General features: G+C 54.8%; 1 protein-coding gene across 6 annotated transcripts in view; it reads right to left on the reverse strand.

Moving 5' to 3' along the window:
- The window catches only part of LOC141564262 (uncharacterized), a 34,044-nt gene that overhangs the window by 7,773 nt on the left and 12,189 nt on the right, over window positions 1–14,082 (reverse strand). For all 6 annotated transcript variants that reach the window (XR_012488603.1, XM_074306539.1, XM_074306535.1 and 3 more), the window contains 4 exons: window positions 13,391–13,544; window positions 8,699–8,859; window positions 6,665–6,841; window positions 5,995–6,111 (listed from right to left, as the gene is read on the reverse strand). Coding sequence is in view for 5 of the 6 variants with exons in the window: in XM_074306539.1 (XP_074162640.1) it covers window positions 5,995–6,111; window positions 6,665–6,841; window positions 8,699–8,859; window positions 13,391–13,544 (609 nt within the window). In the remaining variant the exon portion in view is untranslated. The remainder of the gene's footprint in view (window positions 1–5,994; window positions 6,112–6,664; window positions 6,842–8,698; window positions 8,860–13,390; window positions 13,545–14,082) is intronic.

The raw sequence follows: 14,082 nt of genomic DNA on the forward strand, positions 1-14,082 counted from the left end.
ATTCACAATTTGACAAAAACCGCTTGGGAAATTGTGTTAGGTTCCTTACTAGGTGGTAAATTTACTTGGCAATTCTCTGGCTCAGAATTCACACCTTTGGTTCATACCTTTAAAAGGAGTTTACATCTTTGGAATACCCCCAAGCCCATTCTCTGGGAGGATAAAAGGAGCCAGGATTCAGGAAGAGGAGGATTCAAGATTCTACTTTCATGCTGACTGGAGGCTTTGGATTCAGAGGGAGCTAGAGACTGAAGCTGGCTGGAGACATTCTGACAGGAAAAGATTCAAGACTTTGAAAGACATAAAACAGAATTAAAGCCAAGGCTGCCTCCCCAGAAGCTCCCCAAGAGATCTCCTCCCTGCAAATCTAGAAACAACAGAACATTTACAAAATTGGAAAGCAGCATAGCAGAAATTAGGCACTGATCAATATCTCACACCCTAGATCAAGATAAGGTCAAAATGAGTTCATGATTTAGACATAAAAGACTGATACTATAAGCATATAGAGCAAGTCAGATTTGTGGAGAAGGGAGGAATTTATGATCAAAGAACTGGAGAATATTATGAAATACAAATGGATAATCTTGATTACATTAAATTTAAAAATTTTTGCACAAACAATACTAATGCAGCCAATGCAATCAAAGCAGGAAGGAAGAGAAAAAACTGGGAAACACTTTTTACAGCCATTGTTTCTGATAAAGGCGTCATTTCTAAAATATATAAAGCTGAGATGAATTTATAAGAATACAAATCATTCACCAATTGATAAATGGCCAAAGGCTATGAACAGACACTTTTCAGATGAAGAAATTAAAGATATTTATACTCATATGAAAAAATGTTCTAAGTCACTATTAATTAGAGAAATGTAAATTATGACAACTTTGAGGTACCACTTCATATTTCTCAAATTGGCTAAAATGACAGGAAAAGAAAATGATAAATGTTGGAGGGAATGTGGGAAAACTGGGACACTAAAGCATTGTTGGTGGAGTTCTGGAGAGCAATTTCGAATTATGCCCAAAGGGCTATCACACTGTGTATACCAATATCCACCAGTGTCACTTAGGTTTATATCACAAAGAGATCATAAAAGAGAGAAAAGGATCCACACGTGCAAAAATGCTTGTAGCAACATGTTTTATAGTGGTAAGGAATTGAAAATTGAGTGGGTACCCATCAATTGAAGAATGGTTGAATAAGTTATATGTGTGAATGTAATGAAATATTATTGTTCTATAAGAAATGATAATCAGCCTGATTTCAGAAAATCCCAGAAAGACTTTCGTGAATTCATGCTGAGTAAAATGAGTAGAAACAGGAGAACATTGTACACAGTAATAGCAAAATTATGTGATGGTCAATTGTGATGGACTTGGCTCTTTTCAACAATATGGTGATCCAAGACAATTCCAATAGATCTGGGATGGAAAATGTCATCCATATTCAGAGAGAGAACTATGGAAGCTGAATGTAGATCACAACATAATATTTTCACCTTTTTTGTTTCTTTGCTTGCTTTTTGTTAAAAATGAACAAGAAGAATTCTATCTGAAAGAAATAGGAAAAGAATGGCTCCCATCAAATTATTTCTATGATACAAATAGAGTTTTGATATCCAAATCATAGCAATGAAAACAGAGCAAAAAAAACACACAACTAAAGACCACTAGGGCTAATGATATTGATATAAAAAATTTAAATAAAGTATTAGAAAGAAGACTATAGAATATCTCTAGGATTATACTCTATAACCAGAATAGATCAACAGCAGGAATGCAGTTCAATATTAGGAAAACTCTGATCATAATTGACAATTAATTAGAACACAAGAAACATGAAATTATTTCAATAAATGCAGAAAAAGGTTCTGACAAAATACAATCATTCCCATTACAAATACTAGAGAGCATAGGAATAAATTAATTTTTTTCTATAATATAAAAAAGAGCATTTATCTAAAACCAAATTATGGGGATAAACCAGCTACCTGTACAGTAAAATCAGAGTAAAGCAAGAAAGTCCATTATCATAATTACTATTCATTATTGTGCTAAAATTGCTAGCTATAACAAGAAAATAAATGGAAGGAAAAACTATAGGAAAGGAGGAAACAAAAGTATTGCTTTTTTGCAGATGATATAGAGAACCAACTGAAAAACTAATTGAAACAACTAACAATTCCAGCAAAGTTGAAGAATATAAAATAAACCCACATAAATCATTAGCAATTTTGTATGTTATCAACAAAAAAGAAGCCAGAAGAGACAGAAAGAGAAATTCCATTTCAATTGGCTACAGAATGCGTAAAATATTTTGAGAGTCTTCTTGCTGAGGCACACGGGAATGATATAAACATAACTACAAAACAGTCTTCACTAGTAATTGGTGAAGTATTTATTGCTCATGGGTAGGGCAAGCCAAGATGATAGACATGGAAATAGAATCTAAATTAATTTACTTATTCAATGCCATGTCAATCAGCCAAGCAGACTCCCAGAATTACTTCATAGAGCTAGAAAAAGATACCAATGAAATTCATCTGGAGGAACAAAAGGTCAAGAATCTCAAAGGAATGAATAGGGGAAAAATGTGGAAAGCAAGAGAGCCTAACAGTGCCAGATTTTGAAAAACACTATAAAGCAGTCATCATCAAAATGATTTGGTGCTGGCTAAGATGGAGAGAGGTTGATCACAGGAACTATTCAGGCACACAACAAGGAAAAGCAAATAAGCCCAACAGCCTAGGGAGAGCCCAAGATCCCAGTTGATGGGGCCAGAACTTACTATTTAACAAAAACTGTTAGGAAAACCGAGAAGCAGCCTGGCAGAAACTAGGCCCAGACCAACATCTGGTATACACCAATATAGTCTCCAGTGAGTGCATAACTTAGCCGTAAGAAAGAAAAAGAACGAGAAAGAAATTACCTTTCAGCTTTATGGAGTGGAAGAGAGAAGAGGCAAAACTGAGAAAAATCACAGACTTTGGAAAAGGGACAATTTTGATTACATAAAATTTAAGAGTTTTTGCACAAACAAAACTAATGCACCTAAAATTAGAAGAAAAAGAGGAAACTGTGAGGAGAATTTTCAGCAAGCCTCCCTGATGAAGGTCTCATGCCTAGGTTACATATAGGAAAATATTAAAAATTTCTAAGATCAAGAGCCATTCCCTAATCAATGAGTGGTCAAAGAATATGAACAAGCAGTTTTAAGAGAAAGAAATCCAAGCTACTATGAAATAAAATGAATGGAAAAAAAATGGGAGGCTCTAAAATCACTAGTAATGAAAGAAATGTAAAATAAAAGCACTGAGGTTCTACCCATCACACTCGCAAATTTGATTTTTTTAAAAAAGGGGAAAAATGCAAGGGCCTATGGGGGAAAACAGGGACTTCATTCAGCGCATTACTGGTAGAGCTGTGAGTGGTCAGAGCTCCAGAAAGCAGTTTTAAGCTGCAAGGATGGGACCCATGGGCACAGAAACACCCACAGCAGTTTTTTGAGCTGGCCAAGAACTGGAATCCATCAGGTGAGAATGGCTGAACAAGGTGCAAATGAAGGAGATGGGGCCAGAGAAACTGGAGGGGCCTGGGAAAACTGGTGCAGGGGGAGCGGAGCAGGAGCCGAAGGAACAAAGGACGCCAACTCTGGAGGCCTGAGGAACGCCGACCGCACAGGGCAGTGCCAGGGGCAGGCCCGGCCCTGGGGGGCTGCTGGAGGGGGGTTTCTGTCTGGTTCTGGGGCGTTGGAGCCAGGGCTCTGGGGTCCTCGGGACAAGTGGGAGGGAGGGAGAAATGGAGGGTCCTTCCTCTGGGGGGAAAAGGCCAGAGCCCGAAGCAGCTGGCCAAGCTCCACAAGAGTCACAGTGTAGGGAACCAAGGAAGGCCGGGGCAGAGGTCTGGGTGTGAGTGTGAGTGCGTGTGTGTGTGAGTGTGTGTATGTGAGTGTGTGAGTGTGTGTATGTGAGTGTGTGTGAGTGGGTGTGTGGGTGGGTGGGTGTGAGTGGGTGTGAGTGTGTATGGTGTGAGTGTGTATGGGTGTGAGTGAGTGTGGGTGTGAGTGTGGGTGTGAGTGTGTGTGTATGTGAGTGTGTGGGTGTGAGTGTGTATGTGGGTGTGAGTATGTGTGGGTGTGAGTGTGTATGTGGGTGTGAGTGTGTGTGAGTGTGTGTGGGTGTGAGTGAGTATGTGGGTGTGAGTGTGTGTGAGTGTGTGTGGGTGTGAGTATGTGTGGGTGTGAGTGTGTATGTGGGTGTGAGTGGGTGTGGGTGTGAGTGTGTATGTGGGTGTGAGTGTGTGTGAGTGTGTGTGGGTGTGAGTATGTGTGGGTGTGAGTGTGTATGTGGGTGTGAGTGTGTGTGGGTGTGAGTATGTGTGGGTGTGAGTGTGTATGTGGGTGTGAGTATGTGTGGGTGTGAGTGTGTATGTGGGTGTGAGTGTGTATGTGGGTGTGAGTGTGTGTGAGTGTGTGTGGGTGTGAGTATGTGTGGGTGTGAGTGTGTATGTGGGTGTGAGTGTGTATGTGGGTGTGAGTATGTGTGGGTGTGTATGTGGGTGTGAGTGTGTGTGGGTGTGAGTGAGTATGTGGGTGTGAGTGTGTGTGAGTGTGTGTGGGTGTGAGTATGTGTGGGTGTGAGTGTGTATGTGGGTGTGAGTGTGTGTGAGTGTGTGTGGGTGTGAGTATGTGTGGGTGTGAGTGTGTATGTGGGTGTGAGTGTGTATGTGGGTGTGAGTATGTGTGGGTGTGAGTGTGTATGTGGGTGTGAGTGTGTGTGGGTGTGAGTGAGTATGTGGGTGTGAGTGTGTGTGAGTGTGTGTGGGTGTGAGTGTGTATGTGGGTGTGAGTGTGTGTGGGTGTGAGTGTGTATGTGGGTGTGAGTGTGTGTGAGTGTGGGTGTGAGTGTGTATGTGTGTGGGTGGGTGGGTGTGAGTGTGTATGTGTGTGGGTGGGTGGGTGTGAGTGTGTATGTGGGTGTGTGTGTGTATGTGGGTGTGAGTGTGTGTGAGTGTGAGTGTGTATGTGGGTGTGAGTGTGTATGTGGGTGTGAGTGTGTGTGGGTGTGAGTGTGTATGTGGGTGTGAGTGTGTGTGAGTGTGTGTGGGTGTGAGTGTGTGTGGGTGTGAGTATGTGGGTGTGCGTGTGTGTGGGTGTGAGTGAGTATGTGGGTGTGAGTGTGTGTGAGTGTGTGTGGGTGTGTGTGTGTGTGTGTGGGTGTGAGTGTGTATGTGGGTGTGCGTGTGTGTGAGTGTGTGTGGGTGTGAGTGAGTATGTGGGTGTGAGTGTGTGTGTGTGTGTGAGTGTGGGTGTGAGTGTGTATGTGTGTGGGTGTGTGTATGTGGGTGTGCGTGTGTGTGGGTGTGAGTGAGTATGTGGGTGTGAGTGTGTGTGAGTGTGTGTGGGTGTGAGTGTGTGTGAGTGTGTGTGGGTGTGAGTGTGTATGTGGGTGTGCGTGTGTGTGAGTGTGTGTGGGTGTGAGTGAGTATGTGGGTGTGAGTGTGGGTGGGTGTGAGTGTGGGTGTGAGTGTGTATGTGTGTGGGTGTGTGTATGTGGGTGTGAGTGTGTGTGGGTGTGAGTGTGTGTGTGGGTGTGTGTGTGTGAGTGTGTGTGGGTGTGAGTGTATGTGGGTGTGAGTGTGTGTGAGTGTGAGTGTGTATGTGGGTGTGAGTGTGTGTGGGTGTGAGTGTGTATGTGGGTGTGAGTGTGTGTGGGTGTGAGTGTGTGTGAGTGTGTGAGTGTGGGTGTGATTGTGTGTGAGAGTGTGTGTGTCTGTGCACATGTGTGTGCCTGTGTGGGAGCTCACTGACAAGTCCAGCTTACTGCCCCCCCCCAAACACTTGGTCACTGCAGCTGTGACCTTCCTCTGTAGCCAGAGGCTGCTGGGGGGGAGGGGGGCATTTCTCCCCCTTGTCTGTGGACCAGGCCGTGAGCGGCGCCCCCCTCCCTTCCCCCCCCCCTCCAGGTCACAGCCAGCTGTCCATACTCACGGCCAGGATGCCGATGGTCACCTTGAGGACGGCCCAGAGCACGCCCACGACCAGGATGAGGCTGTGCTGGAGCGAGGCGTACAGGCCCGAGGTCAGGATCAGGACACACAGGCAGAGCTGGGGGAGAGACAGGGGGCTCAGGGGCCCTCGTGGCCTGGGCCCCCCACCCCCATGGGATCCGGGCCTGCCGTTCTGCCTCGGGGGCCGCACCCACCACCCCCAGAAGCCCCCACCCCGCCCTGTGGCCCGTCACTGCCCAGGCTCCTGGGCACCAGGGCTGGCCAGACCTCTGCCTGCCCTGGAAACATCTCGGTCCACCGAAGACCTTCTTCCTTCTTCCCCCCACCTCCCCCTGTCCCTCCACAAGTCCAGGAGGGATTTTTCCAGGGCCTTAGTGGAACATCTTGGGGGGGCTTTTCAGGGTACAGCCAGAAACCAGAGAGTGGCTCGTGCCCCGGGGGGCTCCTGTCTGCCAGCACCTTTTCTATCCCTCACAAGGGTGATTTCTGGGAGGCGCATCGGGTGGGGGGGCACCTTCTCCTTGGCCCCAGGTGGCCCACACTTGTTAGTGGTCACCGGGCCCCAGGACCCTGTTAGGACGCGGTGGGCCACAACCCCCCTTGGGGAAGAAGCGACCCTGGGGGGCAGGGGCTTTCTGGGCCCTCCCTACCTGAGCTTGCAGGTCAAAGGTCAGCATGGAGAAGCAGAGATTGAGCATGAAGTACTGAGCCTGGAGGCTCTCCAGGGCCCCGCCCACTCGGAAGGCCATCATGCCCTGGGTCCGGATCAGGATCACGGCGCAGGTCACAACGAAGAAGCCCACCAGGAGGATCACCACGAACCGGGCCTGCTCGGGGACAGAGGCGTCCAGCTGCCCGGAGAGCGCAGACCTGCTGCCGCCCCAGGCCGGCGCTCCCGGAGCCAAGCAGGCCCCTCCCCTCCCCCCAGGCCTGCGGCAGCCCAGCCTAGGGCCGGAACCGGACTCGGTCTAAGGGATGCCCGGAGGAGCTGCGTCTCCGCTCTGGCCCAGGAGGCGGGGGATGGGGAAGAGCGGGGAGGGGCCGGGCGAGGCGGGGGTGCCAGCCCCATTACGCCAGCCCTGTGTCCCCGGGCCGGAACGCTGTCTCTCCTCTCCCGAGCCTTCCCAGCTCGGGCAGCACCTCCTCTACAGGCCTTGCCCGGTGCCCTCGGGCGGGAGCTCAGAGCGGCACCAGGAAACAGCGGGTGCCCTTCCTCCCTCCAGTTACCTACATCTACCTGTGTCAGTGCCAGAACCCTGCTGAGGAAGGGGGCTGGGGGGGGGGAGGAGGTCCGGGGGGGGGCAGGAGGTCCTGGGGGGGGAGGGGCAGGAGTTCCTGGGGGGGGCAGGAGGTCCTGGGGATGGGGGGGAGGGGCAGGAGGTCCTGGGGGTGGGCGTGGGGATGGGGGGGGCAGGAGGTCCTGGGGGTGGGGGGGGCAGGAGGTCCTGGAGGTGGGGGGGAGGGGCAGGAGTAGCTCTGCTTGGGTCCCCGCAGCCGGGAGGGGGTTCTTCTCATTCACTGGTTCCCTACCCTGGGCCAGCCCAGCCCGCCTCCACACAAGCTGCTTGCTCTTGTCCCGGACAAACCGGGCTGGGCCGACCTGAACCGAGAATGCCCGACGAGCCCCGCAGGGGAGGGGCCCTCCCTCGGTGAAGAATCTGGAAGAGGCAGGGCCAGGCTGGTGGGGGTCCCCGGGCTGACACCGCGGGCAGCCTGGGGGGCCGGGGGGCGGGGCCCAGGACCCAAGGAAGGGGACGGGGAATCTCGGGAAGAGCCTGGGGCTTCCCGGGCCCTGAGGAAGAAGGAAGTGACTCCGGACCTCGTTCTTTCCCACGGGAAGGAAAGAAGCCTCAGAGGAGCCTCCCGGAGCTTAGTCAGCTTGAGGGGAAGCCCCGGGACCAGGCAGAGCGCGGCTCCCTCGGGGGCAGCACGGGGCAGGCACCGGGGGCAGGCAGACGCCTCGGCCCGCTCCGCAGCTCAGGCCTGGAAGCCCAGGGTCTCCTCCCACATCCAGGGGAAAGCCAGGGCAGGACGCGGGCAGCCTCGGGGGAAGGCCCCGGAGCCCCAGAGCCGAGCTCGCCCCCATGGCGGCACTCTCGGAGGCAGGAAGACTTCTGGGCCCGACCCCTGTCCTGCCTCCGGGTGCGCACAGAGGGGGAGGGGCTGAGAAAACAAGGAAATCCCTGGGGGCTCCCAGTCATGGCCGACGGAGGTCTGGGCTAGCTCAGGCCCAGTGGGGTCCCCTCAGGCTCCCAGAGCCGGGGCCATTTAGGGCCCTCAAAGGCCTTCGAGCCCAACCTCTCCGTGTTCCCGAGAAGGAAACGAGGCTGAGGGCGGGCTCAGGTCTGGCTCTAGGTGGCGCTCCTTCCCCTGGCCCTGCCCCCCACTGGGGAACATACAGGGGGCTCCTCCTGGGGAAGGGGCGAGATTCCTGGGGCAGGACCGCCTGACGGCTGACTGGGGGGAGGGCAGACCAGGGGGGGGGAACGGAAGAAGGCGAGGGACAAGATCAGTGCTGAGTGGGGGGGGGGGGGGGGAGGGAGAGGCGGACCAGGAAAAGCGCCCCCTAGCGGGGCCACCATGAGAGCAGTCCCCTCTGGGGGAGTCCCGCCCAGGCCCCGCCTCCTTCTGGGGCCCGCCCCGCCCCCCCCTCAGAGGGCAGAAGGGAGCGCACGTGTGCTCACCAGGATGACGGGGTCCTCTCTGGCCGGCCTCTCCTCCGCCGTCAGCACGAGGAAGTTGACCAGGGAGCGGAACATGACCAGCAGGATGGAGAGGATGAAGACGATGAGCTCCTGGCGGTTCTCCTGGAGGATCCCCCGGGTCACGTAGTAAATGCAGAACACTGACCGAGACAAACGGACGCCGTGGGTCCAAGAGGCCCGAGGCCTGCCCTCCCTGCCCAGGGCGCAGGCGCCGCTCCTCCGTGGGGGGACCCCGAGCCTCACTCTCCGTGGGGCCCCGCAGGAGTCACTTCCAGGGGCAGAGGCCGCCGGGCAATGGGCTCCGAGCTGGCCCCGCCCCTCGCAGTCTGGCCCCCTTTTCCCCTCAAACGCTCTGCACTCCAGCCACGCGGGAGCTCATCTCCCGCCTCCGAGTGCTTGCCCAGGCTGCCCCCTTCAAGGTTCAGCTCGAGGGTCTGCACAAGGTCTTTCTGACTGTGCCAGCTGTTAGTGCCCCCCTGCACATTACCGTGCCCCACGTCCATGGCACATCAAGCATTTCATGGTCAGAAACATTAATTTTATCAGGAGAAATGATACTAAAGAGGTAAAATGATTAACGCCGCACCAATCACATGACTTAGAGAACAAGAAAGAACAACAAATTTCATATGGAGGAAAATCTCAAGAGAAATAAGGAAAGAATCTGGAAAGACGGGGCTATGGAGAGGTGTTACTGAGCCAGCCTGGTACTGGCCCAAGGGGATTCATCAAAGGAACCAATCAGGTGACACCAGACATCTGCACAACCCTCAGCCAGGACCAAGGTGGAGGACTCCCTGCTTACAAAACTTGGGGAGAAGGGGGCAGCCAGCAGGAAGCTGGACGTGGCCCCCCCCCAGCAGGAGACCGGTCTCTGGCCCCTGGGGCTCGGCCCTACGTGGGCACTGACCGACTCTGCGGACTGCTGAGGGCGCTGGGCACCCTCCGTGGCTCTGAGGTGACCATCCCCACACGGAGTGTGTCTGCTGCCCTTGTTGATTCTGCCCATTGTTTAAGCTTCTGGAGGGTAGGGACTTCCTCAGCCGCCTCCCCAGTGCCCTGACCTCAGAGGTGGCTCTGAAGGCCTGAGCAGAACCGGGAGGCCGCAGGTGCACCGTGAAGGCCTGAGCAGAACCGGGAGGCCGCAGGTGCACCAGGAAGGCCTGAGCAGAACCGGGAGGCCGCAGGGCCTGCACCAGGAAGGCCTGAGCAGAACCGGGAGGCCGCAGGGCCTGCACCAGGAAGGCCTGAGCAGAACCGGGAGGCCGCAGGTGCACCAGGAAGGCCTGAGCAGAACCGGGAGGCCGCAGGTGCACCAGGAAGGCCTGAGCAGAACCGGGAGGCCGCAGGTGCACTGGGAAATCCTCAGCAGAACCGGGAGGTCGCAGGTGCACCGGGAAGGCCTGAGCAGAACCGGGAGGCCGCAGGTGCACCAGGAAGGCCTGAGCAGAACCGGGAGGCCGCAGGTGCACTGGGAAATCCTCAGCAGAACCGGGAGGCCGCAGGTGCACCGTGAAGGCCTGAGCAGAACCGGGAGGCCGCAGGTGCACCAGGAAGGCCTGAGCAGAACCGGGAGGCCGCAGGTGCACTGGGAAATCCTCAGCAGAACCGGGAGGTCGCAGGTGCACCGGGAAGGCCTGAGCAGAACCGGGAGGCCGCAGGGCCTGCACCAGGAAGGCCTGAGCAGAACCGGGAGGCCGCAGGGCCTGCACCAGGAAGGCCTGAGCAGAACCGGGAGGCCGCAGGTGCACTGGGAAATCCTCAGCAGAACCGGGAGGCCACAGGTGCACCGGGAAGGCCTGAGCAGAACCGGGAGGCCGCAGGTGCACCGGGAAATCCTCAGCAGAACCGGGAGGCTGCAGGTGCACTGGGAAATCCTCAGCAGAACCAGGAGGCCGCAGGTGCACCGGGAAGGCCTGAGCAGAACCGGGAGGCCGCAGGTGCACTGGGAAATCCTCAGCAGAACCGGGAGGCCACAGGTGCACCGGGAAGGCCTGAGCAGAACCGGGAGGCCGCAGGTGCACCAGGAAGGCCTGAGCAGAACCGGGAGGCCGCAGGTGCACTGGGAAATCCTCAGCAGAACCAGGAGGCCGCAGGTGCACCGGGAAGGCCTGAGCAGAACCGGGAGGCCGCAGGGCCTGCACCAGGAAGGCCTGAGCAGAACCGGGAGGCCGCAGGGCCTGCACCAGGAAGGCCTGAGCAGAACCGGGAGGCCGCAGGTGCACTGGGAAATCCTCAGCAGAATCGGGAGGCCACAGGTGCACCGGGAAGGCCTGAGCAGAACCGGGAGGCCGCAGGTGCACCGGGAAGGCCTGAGCAGAACCGGGAGGCCGCAGGTGCACCGGGAAGGCCTGAGCAGAACCGGGAGGCCGCAGGTGCACCGGGAAGGCCTGAGCAGAACCGGGAGGCCGCAGGTGCACCGGGAAGGCCGGAGTCGGGCCAGGCCTTGCAGGCCCTCAGTGCCATGCCCCACTCCAGCCCCCAAGCTTGTGGCGCAGGTGTCACCTTCCCAGGAGGACACAGTCGTTGCCAGGAAAAGTGCCTGAGAAGCATCTGGTAACTGGGAAAACCATCCAGAAAGGCGCCGAGGGCCCTGGGAATTGGCGGCAGTGGAAGGACACACCCGATTCTCAAGAAGCTGAGATTTCCCAGGAGAAGAGCAGGAAGCTTATTTACCTCATTTTATGACTAATGGATAAGAAAGCCCCAGCCTGACCTTTGGAAGGCTGGGCTGTCTGGGCTTCTGAGGCCCTTTCCCGTAAAAGAAGCTGGCAACGAAGCCTCCAGAATTTCAGTCTAATTCCAAACTGCAGCCCAAGCTCCCCAGGGAGCCGGGTCAAGGTCAAGGTCAAAGTACTATACTACCTGAGGGAATCACCTTCCCCCACAGCAGGTGGCTCTTTCAGCTGGTGCCCACCCAAGTGGGCCTTCCATCCTTAGTTGTCTGTAGGTCTGAGCCCAGGAACTCAGGCCTCTCTGTTCACAAGTCTCCCACCATCCTGAGGTGGTCCCATAGCAGACCCCCTCAATCTTTCCCCTGAGCCAGCGCCAGGACACAGACCCTGCCACGTTCCTCTCCCTCGGGAGGACAAGCGGGCATGGGCAGGCATCAGGATGTCAGGCCCAGCCGGCCCTGACTGACCTCCCCAGAGGGCCACCCAACTCCTGGTAATGGGGCAGAAGCCAGCCAAGGTCATCTTCTTGGAATGATTCTCAAGATGCTGTGGGGGGTTCTGCCTCAGGAAGCATCAGGGACCAGTGGAGATGGGCAGAAATGAAGTCCCGGCTTCCTGAAGGAAGACACTGGCTCTAGGCAGGGCCTCCGGGGGCCCAGGCCCATGTGGAGCTGCACTCAGGAATGGCTTGGGTGGCCTTTGAGCTCAGTGTCCTCCAGAGGGAGGGGAGAAGAGGAAGGAGAGAGAGAAAAGAAGGTCGAGAAGGAGGAAGGGAGGGTGAGGGGGAGAAGAGGGAGGGATGGAGGGGGCGGGACAAAGGAGGGAGGGATGGAGGGAGAAAAGAAGGTAGGGAGGAAGAGACAGAGCAAGGAGGGAGGGGAGAAGGGGGAAGAGGGAGGGAAGGTAAACAGGAGGGAGGGAGGGAGGGAGGGAGGGAGAAGGAAGGGAGGGAAGGAGAGAGAGAAGAAAGGAGAGGACAGAGGAAGTCAGGAAGGAAAAGGGGAGAGGAGAGAGGGGGTGTGGCAGGGAAGCAGAAGGGGGAAAGCTGCCATCCTTCATGACATCTCCCAGACTGCAGTCTGGGGGCTTCTCGGTCACTATGGCCTCTGGGCCATCAGTCCTCTGGAGTGGAAGGAGGGTATTGGGCAGCTTCTTGTTCTCTTGCCCATTGGCAGCAGGGCTCTGGGGCCAGAGACCAGGAGTCAGCCTTGGACCACAGGCTGCCTGAGGATGACCTGGGCCAGCCCCTGCCTTGTTGGGGCTCTAGGTCCCTCACTGGCAGCTCCGGGGGCTGCACCATCTTGCCCACACCCCTCAAGCACTAAGAAGTTGTGTTACTGCTTTGTGAGGAGCCCATATCCCAGCAGAGACCCCCCAATCCTCCCTGTGCTTAATGATTTAGAGGCTAGTAGGCTAGTGTGGTCCCTGCCGTGAGAGAGGCCATCAAATTCATGGATTGAACGAGGGACCTGGCTTTGCTGGGGAGGGAAGGCCCTATGCCCCAGATGACTCACCTCCCTGTGAGCCAGAGTAGTGATGGAGTGGCTCCCATGTGTCCCAGGCACTGAGGGAACTGCCCAGGCAGGCCTCTGGCCACAGATCCAACCAAAGTTCCAAGATAGGAACCCTGAGGGAATGGTGGCTCCCAAGGTCAGGGCAGGACAGTACAGTCAGTCAATTGGTCAATAAACACTTATTAAGCACCTGCTACACCAGGCACTGGGCTAAGCCCTGTGGGTACAAAGAGAGGTACAAATGGTCCCGTCCTCAGGGAGCTTCCAGAACAGGAAGACAGCCCCTGATACCGGAGCAGTTGTGGCTTCCTGTTCATCAGATAATCATCACAAAAAACTCACATAAAATATGAAAGCAAGCAGGGCCCCCGGAAAATCTGGGGCTCCTGACCCAGTGGGAGAGTAAGAGCAGCAGAACCAAGGCTGGCCATCATGTGCCCCCCACCACATGCAGAGACCCCCAGCCCAGAGCCCCCTCTTACCCACACCAATGAGCTGAATGAGGGAGACGGTGAAGTTCTCATCTGACTTTTGCACGAGGGTCTTTATGGTTAACCCAATGATGCTCAGAAGAGACACCAGCGTGATGCAGAAGTAGACCTTGACCGGACAAGACAATTCGCTCCACGGCTTTATCTGGAAAGAGAGAGAGCAAGGCCGCAGAGTGGGCAGGGGGCTGGCTCTGGGCCTGCTTCTGGCACAAACTAGCCGGCCAGCCCTGAACAGTCCCCCTCTGCCAGCCTCAGTTTCTGTCCCTGTAAAATTAGGTCCTGCCAGGCCCTGGAGCCAGGATACTGGACCAGGCCCCTGACACTGATGGGAGTCTGTGACTGGGGAAGGGGAGTGTGTGTGGCAGGCTTCTGGAAAGCCTGGCAAACTCACCAAGGTGAGAGAGGAAGAGCCTGTCAGGGAAGACAAAGAAATCCTGTTTGGCTAGCCCCTGAGTGCAAGAAAGGAACCCTGGCTGAGGAGGTGAGAAGGTAGAGGAAAGCCAGGGGGCTGTGGAGTTGGGGGTCACAGGAGACATCTGGAGCTGACAGACTAGGAGAGTGACATGGACAGACCCTCCCTCTAGGAAATGATCCAGACTGAGGTCCTTCCCTGGGCTGAACTGATTTTTAAAAATAATTTAATAACTGCATTTTGATCTCATTGATTTCTTTTGTAATCCTCT

The sequence above is a fragment of the Sminthopsis crassicaudata genome, chromosome 3, assembly GCF_048593235.1.
Source record: "Sminthopsis crassicaudata isolate SCR6 chromosome 3, ASM4859323v1, whole genome shotgun sequence".
Lineage (NCBI taxonomy): Eukaryota > Metazoa > Chordata > Mammalia > Dasyuromorphia > Dasyuridae > Sminthopsis > Sminthopsis crassicaudata.